The sequence below is a fragment of the Gasterosteus aculeatus genome, chromosome 1 (assembly GCF_964276395.1).
Source record: "Gasterosteus aculeatus chromosome 1, fGasAcu3.hap1.1, whole genome shotgun sequence".
NCBI classification, from domain to species: domain Eukaryota; kingdom Metazoa; phylum Chordata; class Actinopteri; order Perciformes; family Gasterosteidae; genus Gasterosteus; species Gasterosteus aculeatus.
Window position 1 is genome coordinate 2,928,441 of NC_135688.1, and position 12,241 is coordinate 2,940,681.

The window sequence follows — 12,241 nt, forward strand, 5'->3', positions numbered from 1 at the left end:
CCGGAAAAACTAAGAAGAAAAGACATTCCAATCAGCCTCTGATGTACTTTTGTTGGGGCAAATTTTCATTTAACCACTTTACCTGCAATTTTTCCTGCTGCTCCTATACTCTTATGAGAATAATACTTTTTTTTTAATAAAAAAGGGGCACAAATTGGCCAGGACCTAATTTCCTAACCCAGCACACCGGCCTCCAGGTGTGTCCTTTTTCTCTGAAAAACACTTGACGAACAGGAAGTGGAGACTACTGAGAATGAGGGTGGAAATTGCACATTGTGAGTCTCTCATTGTGAGTCGCCTGATGGTGAAGACGAACCACTGGGCTCATTGTTTCATAGTAGCTTCCTCATTATTTCTATGGATACAGTAATCTCTCCACGTCCATCAGAGTGCACATCCCAGCAGTTGCTTTCTCTCGCTGAAGACGACAGCCTCTTGTTTTTTGTACTCCTGTTGCATGTAGCAGGTTTCAGCTCATCTTTCCCCCTCCCCTGTCTGTCAGACAGTTTCCATTATTATTTTATTTCTCCCAGGATTAAAGCCAGAACCATGCGGGGTAGAAAGCCGATCTCTCTCACTCCTTCTCTTCTCACCCCCTTTTACCCTTCTCCCCCCCTCCCCCCCCCCCCTTCCCCTTCTGGCCAAACCTTCTCCGCCCTGGTATGGATGGATTAAATGACCTCTCCCTGTCTCACACATGCACAAAGTATCACCTGCAGCTCTGCCTTTTTCCCTTTGTCTCTCTGCAGAGGGAATGTCTGTGTGTGTGTGTGTGTGTGTGTGTGTGTGTGTGTGCGTGCATGGACCTGCGTAATCCACTTGTACTCGCCGTCGCTCTGTCCCGCACGATGAGTCATTGGAGCCGTCAAGTGCGTTCAAAATAGTCTGCAGTGGTTGTGTGGTTCCTTCCATTACAGTGATTATGCAATCAACGGCAGTCAGACAGCAGACGGGGAGACCGGGAGAGGGATGGAATGCATACACACACATATGTACCAAGCACTCGGGCGGGCGGGGGCGGGCGGGGGGGTGGGGGGGGGCTTCTCTCTTATTAATAATCATTACGTGGAGCACTTGCCTCCCAGCAGGCCGGTAGGTCTGTCCTGAAAAAATCCCTGTGCACACACACACACACACACACACACACACACACACACACATCATTCCTCAGTTCCTCCTCCACCACTGAAAATATTTACCAGACCCGGGGAGTGCTTCCAGCAGGGTTCCCTCTCAGGGACCCCCCCTCTCCCCCCCGACCCCGTCTCCGGTTTCCCGGGTGAGCCGGGGGTTCGGTGAGTCCCCGCCTCCGGCTGCGGCCTTGAACCGGCGCTTGTTTTCTTTTCTGTAACAAAAGCAAACAGATGGGGAAGTAGCGAGGGACGGGACCTGAGCAGCTGGGATGGACTTTTCTCTCTTCTTCTTCTTTGTTTTTACAGCTCTACATTTTACCCCCCCAGCCAGCATCACCCTCCCTCTGCTAAAAACCCATTGGGGAGAAAGCTCAACGCTTTCCTGACCTCGCCTCCCTTTTCTTTTTCTCCCTCCAGCCAAGAAAGCGCCAGACGGCTCGGTGATCGCCAACGGCTACTGCGACTTCTGCCTCGGAGGCTCCAAGAAGACGGGCTGTCCCGAAGACCTTATCTCCTGTGCGGACTGTGGACGCTCAGGTAGGGCACCGCTGAAGGGGATGATTGGCAGGAGGAAGGCGGTCCTCTGTTGATGCGCAATTTTGAAATGTTCCATTTGACGAGCATAGATTTCGCATTTGCCACATAAATAAATTAATAAAAGTTACGCTCAAATGGATGGACCATACCAGTGTTGGTTTTTGTTTGTTTTGTTTTAGCCCATCTACTACAAATCATGTACAGTCTTTTCAATAGACATTTGCTGTTATGTTTTTGATTTGTTTAAGGTATTTTCTCACCTTCCAGGCAGCTGTTGGTTTACAGTTTTCACTCCAATTTAAAAATCTATTCGCAGAGACTTGAAACCGACCCCTGATTTATCTAAAATGACATTCATTCTGCTTTTGGAGGGTCTCTACCTAGAAATTGCAAATACAAAAACGTAGTAGAAATTCAAAAATCATAGCTAATAACGTAGCATCGCCTCACATCATCTGTTGTATGTTGCTATGGGGATTTTTGATCCTTAGAGGCCACCGTACATACACAATTAAATCAATTCCTGCTTCGTTGCAATACTTTTAACTGCGGGTTCATTGGATTACCATCAACATACATGCATGTTCTCTGCAAGTTCATTTATCTTCTGTGTGAGGGAGTAGAAACGCTTTGCTGCCTCAAAGGTAGAAAACACATTAAAACATTATGACATACTTGGAAAAACAGTGGCTATAATGTAAAATGTGCTAAAATCTTCTCTGCGCAAAGAGTTTCTTGTTGGTGTAACAGTGCCAGGAATTTAAATGAGCTTCAAAACATTATTCTAAAAGCATCAACACCTGATAATAAAGTGCTATTCTTTATACAATACACTCCATTCATTATAAGTGATAACAGCATAATCACAGCTGGGACAGGATTTAGTATTTTATAAAGTTTTGTAGAATACCACGAATATCAAATAGATAAAACACATGAGATGCAATTCTAGATATTTAAAGAAAATGCATCCATCTCTGAATATATATAATATGCAATAAATATGATGATGAAGTGTGCAGAAGTGCATCACCACTATGGCACTTATCGTTATTAGATTGGTATTAGAATATGAATGGATCCCATGAAATGTAAGCTTGGCGTGACCTTCCTGTCTAACCAACACAAAAAAAACCCCACAAAATCTGAATGTTGTGTGCTGCATTCCTTTCAATCCTGGCTTCTTGTGCAACAACCTCCTTTGTGATATAAACCGTTGTCTATTTCTTCTTTTTGAGGCCGCGTCCCGCGGGCCGCCGGAGCCTCGGGGACGGCCTCCTTTAGTGTGTATTGTGGTTGTGAACGGTGAATCTTATCAGAGTAGAGGTCAAGAATGGTTTCTTTTCTAAAATATCATTGTGTTATTATTTTCCCATTATAAATCCCTTTGTTTTGTTTTGTGGGATTTGCTTGTATATTTGTATACATGCAGAGAATGCAGTGTATATGGTGAAGAATTTGTGAATTTATTACTTGATTGCATGTACTGTACTCATACTTTTCTCAACCTGTTTTTTTTTTCTCATCTGAAAAAATAAAAAGCAGAACTGAAAGGATTTACGTGATTTGTAGTGAATGGGCTGCAGCGTGCGAAACATTGGTATGGTCCTCTTCTCTATATAAACGCGCACAAAGAAGACAAATAAAGCTCGGGAAACGAGGATGACATAACCACGTTTCTATTGTCGTGATCATGTAACAGGGAGCACCAGCAGGATGTAGCTCTGTAAGGAGAGAATATATATTTTAAGTGGCTTAACAGAGCGGATTTGTTTTTCTGGATTCTTTTCCACTTTCACTGAATGACAACATGTTTATTTTCAATCAAAACTAAGCTTATGGGAATCTTATGGTATATTTTCAGAGATGAAAAAAAAATGTAAATACAGTGGAAAACCAAGTGCCGTCCAAAAACTTTTTCAGCCATCTGGACGAAAAGCTCAGCAGATGTTGTTCACATCTGCACCACAGCCCTGTTCCCCCCCGCTGAATATCGATAAATCACACATATCACAACAAACTGCCGAATAGATAGAAAAGGCAGATGATGGATGACCGTCCTCAAAATACAGAAAGCGATGGTGAAAAACGTTGTGTGGGTGTGTGCTTGTGTGTGTGTGTGTGTGTGTGTGTGTGTGTGTGTGCACTCAGGCCACCCGTCCTGTCTGCAGTTCACAGTGAACATGACGGCTGCGGTGAGGACTTATCGCTGGCAGTGCATCGAGTGCAAGTCCTGCAGCCTGTGCGGCACCTCTGAGAACGACGTAGGTTCTCACTTCATACACGCATGTCAACACGTGTGGCTGCTCACACACACACACACACACACACACGCATGCATGCACGATACTGGAAAACCTTTAACCTACTTCTTGAATTTGGCTTTGATACATTATTTCATATAAAAGAGCAAGTTGACTTAATTCAATCTCCTTTGTGAACATCGCCTGGCTCAAAGACTTAATTACACGACATTTTGACACACCGAGTGGGAGAAAGAAAGATTTAAATCTATGAAACATTTTTAAAGATACTTACATGTCAAACCTTCTTTTTATTCATGAAGATTTGAAGTCACAGTGCAGCTTATTATCAATCGTTGGGATTAGAGAGGAACTATTTCTGCCAAAATAAAAGTCTAATTGGATTCTAAATTGAGAAAATATAAAACACACCTCAACCGTTTATCAGTTTATGAGTATACAACTGAGAATCTTCGAGCGCTAAACGCATTCATACGCATTCATACGCATTCACTTGAAGCTCCGCTCCTTTTAAATCCCGCATAACCACATCTGCCTGTGTGAATATTCCCCTGTGTTCCAGGACCAGCTGTTGTTCTGTGACGACTGTGACAGAGGCTACCACATGTACTGTCTGAGCCCCCCCATGTCCGAACCGCCGGAGGGTACGTACACACGCCTCGGGAGCGCCGCGTCAGAGCGGCATTCGCGGGGCTCTGTTGGCGCAGAGCGGTGTGAGGGCCTGCGGTGTGGGCGGGGAGGCACCCACACTGAGGAGCGGGAAGCAAGATGGCTCCTCCAGGGGGGTGTTTGATGGCATCGTTGTCATGGAGACGAGTAGTGGAATAAGAGAACCCGTTTCCATGGCGAGAGCGTCACTTGGCTGAACATACAGTAGCGGTGGCACTTGTTGTGAGTGTTCAACACTCGCTAACAGTGTCACGCTCCGCCCGCGCACGCGGCGCTCCTCGATTTACGGGGGGGGGGGGGGAAAGGCGTCTCAAAACTCAGCGGCCGCCCGCTCTTCTGGGACCCGACGGAGCTCTCGGGCGCACGCTTGCGGACGTGCGTGGCATCTTTAGGCGCCGTTCAGCGGGGTCGCCATTTGTGATGCTTAAGTAATGTCACAAATCCCCCGCTGCTCAAATCCAAACCAAACGACTTGGAATCCCCCTGCGGCCACAATCCACAGGCACAGCGTGTGGTGTTCTAACATGCGGCTTTAATTTACAGTATTTGCTTAACACTCTGTCTAAAATGAGGGATTAATCCAAGAGGCTTCACAATTGTAGTGATTGAACTTCCTGTGTGTGTGTGTGTGTGTGTGTGTGTGTTGTACAGGGAGCTGGAGCTGTCATCTGTGTCTGAGACACTTGAAGGAGAAGGCCTCAGCCTACATCACCCTCACTTAATCCGCGGAGCAGCGCCTCATCCTCTCGGCCCTCATCCTTCCCCCCCCGTCGCCCCTCCTCCGTGCCTCAGCTCGACTCCCCCCCCACTCGCCCCCTGACTCCCCTCCTCTTCCTCCCCTGATCTATTTGTCGCCGCAGCTTCCTCCAGAATCCGTCCCGGTGACCTCTGACCCGACGGAGCGCACAGCAACCCCTCAGCGCAGCGACCTTTTTCCGAGCGCCTCTCCAGCCGCAAACCCGACCTCCGTCCTTTCTGGGGGGGTTCCACATCGACGCGCCCTAATGCTTGACCTGACCCCCACCCCTGTCCCCCTTTACTGAAAACGGAACCCATCAGCCGGCAATGTGTTTGCCAGCGAGACACACACACACACACACACACACACACACACACACACACACTGGCCTGCCGAGAGTACTTCAGAGGTACACTGCTCCACAAGAACCCTCTTAAGGGGCCTCGGAAGAGCCCTAATGATCCTCAGCTGCAGCTCAGTCAAGTAGCGAGTGAGAATTACTAAGACGGACGGGTGTCGGGCTGAGGACGGGGTTCGGGGGACCCCGGGTGACACACGGAGCAGTAGGTTTCTGTGAAATGTACACCTAACCGAAATTGAATTTACTCCCTGCGTCCTCTCCCTCTTGTACAGAGCCGAGGCGTTGAACTCCGCTCCGCTGTTTGTGCGCGGGGGGCTCGCTGCCCCTCTGCGATTTTCAAAAGAGGGGGCGAGTTGTACAGAATTCAGACTGATTCTCCATCCGTGCAGTCTTCAAGACGCAACAGTGAGCCTCTGGCCAGGAACTCAGACCATCTTCGAGCTCGCCGCCTCCTCTCTCCTTGCACGAGGCTCCCACTGATGAACGGTGCGTTCTTTCGGGCATCGTCGCCGGAAGGTGTCGGATCGCTCTCCAATCAGCCGATCGGTGTGTTTAAAAATGACAATTTAGGCTCAGCGTCGCTCACAAATCCTCGACCTGAACTTGGGTCGGCCGTCTATGAATCAGTGACTGTGAAGCCAATGTGGGACTGGAACACTGCTCGAGCTCGGCGTGCGTTACCTGTGTGTGAAGAATGTAGGATTGACGTGTGGACAATGCAGAACTTTCTCTGGCCCACGCTGAGGCCTAAAAAAAAACATATTTTTTATGATTCCTTTTTTATTTAAGATGTTTTTTTTTCTTCTTCCCATGTGCATGTTGTTATTTGAATTGTTTGTGTAGACTTTTATTTGAAATGGAAAGGAAAGCACACTTAATTCGCAATAATGTGTTTATGATATGAACTATTTTGGCCAAACTGGGTGTGTTTTGAACTCACTGTGTGTCTGTTTGTGTGACTTGTTGCTGTGGCCCGGTGGCACAAAGGTGACTGTCAACATCGACCTGTCCAAAGTCATTGTTTTGCAAGTCACATGACTTCCACTGAAATCCTTGAAGCGTTAAAGGCTTAGTTTGACCTTTTGGGCAATTCATGCGATACTCAAAGTGTAAAAGAAAAAAGACCCATTACTCCTCCACGGCAAAACTCAGCTCGTCACTTTTCACCCTTTTGCTTTTTGCACCCGTTAATCAAACGAGATTGGACTCGCAGGTGCCGGCAGGTTGACAGAGCCGCTTCCAGTTGTAATGCTAAGCTACGCTAACTGCCTCCTGGATGAAGACAGCTCTGAGAGGTGCGAATATCGACGGTCTCATATGACGCCAGGCAAAAATCATGTTTAGTCAAGTGAAAATTAGGATTATTATTTTTTCATTAGCGATGCCATTTTAAATTATTAAGTTAATAGTAAAATATGCTTTTTTAAAATTGATCTTTTCTCACACAACCCTCTGATTTTAGTACAGAAAATTTCGTACGACAAATCTTGGACAGATAACACCAACGCAAGGACAGCAAAGAGTGGTGATCTAGTCGAGTGTTTTGCTCTCAGCGAGGGAGGGACGAGCAGTTTTGCAGATGCAGAGCGGAGAGTGCGGGTCGGGGTGTCGGGTTCGACCGTGTCTCGGGTGTAGACTGGACCCGATCTATTCACAGCACGCTACGTGAGCACCAGTGTTTTGAACTGGATGCGGGCAGCCACCGGTAGCCAGTGACGAGAGCGGAGGAGAATTTCGGAAGGTTAAAGACCGGTCGAGCTGCTGCGTTCTGGATGAGCTGCAGAGGTGGAATGGAGACCTGCCAGGAGAGAGTGACGGTTCTCTCTGAACAATCAATGTTTTGTAGCCTTAATAATACAAACATGAGCTCTGGATATCGAAACTCGGGCGAGAGACGCTGGGAAAAGAAGATTCTGTCCACGTCTCCGCTCTGCACGTCAGCATCCAGTAGACTGGAATAAAATCAGCAGTTCAAGACCGAGCTACAATGTTACGCCTGAGTCCGTTATAACGGGATTAATCCAGTCAGCCTGCCAGCATGTACATTTGTGAGCTTTTCACTGGGAACTATTTTCTTTACCATTTTAACCCAAAGGCACATTATGTTATTGTCAACCAGTTAAACCAGACTTCTGAAGGCAACTTTAAAGGGCACATTACCAGACAGCCGAAGTGGAAGTGCAGCATTAGGAGGGCGAGTGGTTCGATGGCATCGAGAACGCATCCATCGCGATTATGTGTGAGCTTTACGTTTGGAGACGATAGCTGTAAATAGGGGGTTGAATCCAGGGCAACAAATTGCCCTTTCATACAGAGTTTCATATTCCTGTGTAGGCCTACATGTCAAAATACGGCCATTTTCAGTCGTTTTTCTTTTGATATATATTTTGTTATAATGCTGCGTCGTGTCTCCGAATGGAAACTCGCGGGATCAGATGGCTGGCGAGAATGTACCTCAACTGTAATTGTGTTTGCCATCTGATACTGAAAAGACATTAGGTGCAAATAACTGTGCTGTGCTACTCGATTCGATGTGACTCCGCTGATGCATGAATGACAACCTGAAATCTTTCCGATCACATATTTGAATATTGTCAGTATTTTTTTAAAGGACGATGAGAAATAACCTTTAACTCCTTCTCATTTCCCCCGTTCGTCTCTGTGTTTGGTTTTGTAATCTGGGTCTTCTCACATTTTGCACAGCGTGGCTGCACTGCTTCCCAAGTGTGTTCATGCCTCTGGGTGTATGTGCGTGACTGCGTGTGTGTCTGTGTCTGTGTGTGTGTGTGTGTGTGTGTGTCTGTGTGTATTACCACTTTAATGGAAGGTCAGAGAAGAGCAAACCGAACCAAAATAGTGAATTATTATTATTTTTCAGTGGAACCACTTGCGTGGCAAAGCGCTGCGAGAGGATCGGAGGGCTGAGTACAAAACAACAACAACAACAACAGTGTACTTGAGTGGTCACATTTCCCACAAGTCACTTGGGCAAAGGAGAATTCTGTTTCGTTCTACGCTGTGTTCATTTCAGTTAGCTTGAACGCATTTGTATTTCCATTATCCAATGACACCTAGGGTTGGGGTGCGTTCGACGAGGGATCGGATGCTGATGATGACCCGATAAGACGATGATGATGATGTCGAGGGTGACTGAGAAGCCTTCATGGTGGCTCGGTGGCAGCCATCTCATTTTGATTGTACTACCTGGCGAGGGCGGGGTCGCCACGTTGGGGTTTTGGGGGGATGGGCGGTCAGTGTGATTATTTGTACAAATGGGAGGAACCAAGGTGGTGATGCTGATGATGTTTTTGGGGGGCAAACAAAGCTGCACCAGAAACCAGCTGACACCATTACCCCCCCACGACCCCCCCCTGCCCCTCCTCCTCGTTTTAAGCAGTTGGGGGCGGCTGGGCCGGAGGGGTTGAGACTTTGGGCCGCTCGTGTAAATTGTCGTGCCGTGATCTTGCTCGCACTTCTTTGGTTTTCTTTTCTTTTCTTCGTTTCCCCCCCAAAAATGGGAAATCTAATTGTGAGTACGTACGTGTGTGAGAGCGAGTGAACTGTTTATTTTTTAATCATTACATTTTTTTCAACGTGATCGTCTGTTGTGAACAACGCTGGATAGAGATGAGTTTTTCATTGGTATTTTTTACCTCGAGAGGAAGATCAAATCTTCCGGGACATTTTTTAACCCCCCACCACCCCTCATCACTGCTGTCAGTCATTTTCTGTGAATTCATCGGACTTTATCAATTATCCCGGTTTTGTCTCTCTTCCCTTGACTCATTTTTTCCATTAAAAAGATGAGACTGAAAAATGACCCCTACCTGTGTGTGGTTGCATTTATTTGCTCTGGTCCCTGTGATGTGAATCACTGAATGTTTGTGTGTTTCTGGACGGTTTGTCTGGTTGTCTGTATTGTTGCCAACCAGTGGGGCTTACCAGCCTGTTTGACTTTATTCTTTTTTTCCGGTAAAGAGGACTTTGAATCCAGTCTAACTCGTGCGTTCTGCGCACACCGACCATTTCTCCCTCTTTTCACAGCGCAGATACAAATCTACCAAAGCCGAGTGTTCAAAGGCTGCAGCTGTGAATAACTAATTATCATTTCCAATTTAAACACATTCACTAGAACTCCTTTTTCATTTTGCGGCGCTCTCCAAAATTATTGTAACCTTTTCAGGAGCTTGAAAAAGGAACAAATTGACTTTGAATTGACAAAAGATTAAGGGGGGAGCGCGTTGTTCTGCTTCTGGAGCCGGCCGGCAAAACTGTGAATGGGGGACAAAAGAACCGTGTTGTCCGCAATTGTTTTGGAAAGAACACTGCAGGAGAGAATACACTTTGCTATTCCGGGCAGGTACACGTTTGCTATTTGTGATGTATTCCTGGAGATGAGGCATTCATCATGGCTGCTCTGTTGGCCAGACCTGGCTGAGCAACAGCAGCAGGGGGAAGTCAAGCTGATCAACAATTCCGTTCTTTCTTTCCTTCCTTGCTTCCTTCAAGAAGCCATGAAAGAATAAAAAAATAAAAAAAGCAGTGCACACTCCTTGGGGGAATATAGGTATTTTTAACAATACACTCTGCAAATACCAATTCCTCCATCCATCCTTTGGCTGAGCTCCAACCTTATCCAAAATCCTGCACTACACACCCAAGCCCCCGCCATCCTGTGCACACAGAAACCCACACAGAAACGGCAACGTGCCACACGCACACACACACTGACGACACGCGTGCACCCGGCCGTGCACTTACTCACATACTGTACAGTAGATGCACACGCACGCACAGCCTAGAGCCCCCATCTTCTTATGAGCTTCATTACTCTGACCCCAGCCTCCCTGCACTATCTGTGCGTGTATGTTTCACTCAATACCCAAAAGAATATGCATATGTATATTTATTTAGGCCCAGCGTGAGCACAAGTGTGTCTATGTGTGTGTTAATGTGTGTGTGCAAGAATGTGCATACTGTATGTCAATGTGTGAATACTGTACTATGTTTGTGTGTGTGTGTGTGTGTGTGTGTGTGTGTGTCCGTGTGTGACTTCCCAGCCAATTACCACATCTCTCAGACAGACTGAGACTGCCTAGGCATTGCCAGCCAATCAGAGACGGGTTGCGCACTGCCGGGCCGGAGGTGGTTGCTATGGTAACCAGGAGGCCTGTTTGCATGGTGGCTGATGGAAGAGTGATGGATTACAGTAATGGGATGGAGGGAAGGACGGACAGAGGAAGATAGGGAAGAAGGTAGGAAGAAATGAGGGGGGGGGTTTGGAGAGAGGTGAGGATGGGTAGAAGAGAAAGAGGGCGGGAGAGGGGCGGAGGATGGGGCATGGGGAGGAGTGCAGGGTGAGGGAGGGAGGGAGGCAGACTCATACATAAAGATATTGGAAATATATGAATGCATCTGAAATGAAGCGACTTAAAAAGATGAAAAAAAAGAATGAGAGAAAATGATAAAGGGGCAGTGGGGAAGGAGTGAGAGGTGTGTGTGTGTGTGTGTGTGTGGGGGGGGGGGAGGGGGTGATATTGGGAAATGGCGTTGGGGGAGGTGGGGGTGGAACTCTGTCGTATGTGATTGAATTCCTCTCTTTCCCTCTAGATGTCCGTCCATCTGTCCTTGGAGCAGAGAGGAGATGCAGCCTCACCTTTCTGCCTCCTCAGCAGCCTGCAGAATGAAACACGCTCAGAGAAGAACGATGCACTTCCAAAAAGTCACATTCAATCTTACGACTGTGCTAATTTGTGTTGGTAAAAATCTACATGTGAAAATTCAACAGCTGCTTTCTCACTGAATCCAATTGATTATTAACCCTTAAGCTTTCTCTGACTTTATTAAAACTCGACACCTTTAAAAGTGCGAAAGTCATTTCGTAACAAATATATTGTATATATATATATATATATATATATGGGAGCGGTTATATATATATATATATATATATATATATATATATATATATATATATATATATATATATATATATATATATATATAACCGCTCCCATATATGTAATAATATTTATTTATTACAATAAGGTTTTCCAACTGAAGGTACTCTCTATGACTCTCAATGATATCAGAACGTATTAAACCGCCACTATGATGGATTTTAGGGACAACTTTCTTTTTTGTATACATTTATGGATATATACATATACAAACATTTGTTCATAGAGATAGTAGTGAAAATTGTTCCTATTCTATTTGAAAACAATACTTAATTGCGGTCATTTCTTTGTTTGTTACAAAGTGGCTTAAGCACTTTTAAACATATTTAGACTGACAAAAGGTATTAAGGGTGAAGGTCTTTACCAAACGTGAAAAACAGAACATCAGGGTTCATGTGAATAACAAGCTTTTGTATTTGTCCAGTGACAAATCAACAAGCCGATTCCTTTAGAGAATTCGCCAGCAACAATAATCTTTACTAGGAATCGATACAACCACAGAGCTCCGAGCCATTCAACAACCAAAGTGGTTAATTAAAGGTCTAACCAGCGGATCAATCAAGTGACCAGGATCAATG

General features: G+C 45.9%; 1 protein-coding gene across 2 annotated transcripts in view; it reads left to right on the plus strand.

Annotated features, from left to right (window-relative positions):
* The window catches only part of dpf1 (double PHD fingers 1), a 31,279-nt gene extending 22,932 nt beyond the window's left edge, over positions 1 to 8,347 (plus strand). For both annotated transcript variants that reach the window (XM_078107469.1, XM_040175832.2), the window contains exons 9-12: positions 1,551 to 1,670; positions 3,822 to 3,934; positions 4,497 to 4,578; positions 5,255 to 8,347. In XM_078107469.1, coding sequence (XP_077963595.1) covers positions 1,551 to 1,670; positions 3,822 to 3,934; positions 4,497 to 4,578; positions 5,255 to 5,325 — 386 coding nt within the window. In that variant the 3' untranslated portion in view covers positions 5,326 to 8,347. The remainder of the gene's footprint in view (positions 1 to 1,550; positions 1,671 to 3,821; positions 3,935 to 4,496; positions 4,579 to 5,254) is intronic.
* Positions 8,348 to 12,241: the final 3,894 nt, after the last annotated feature.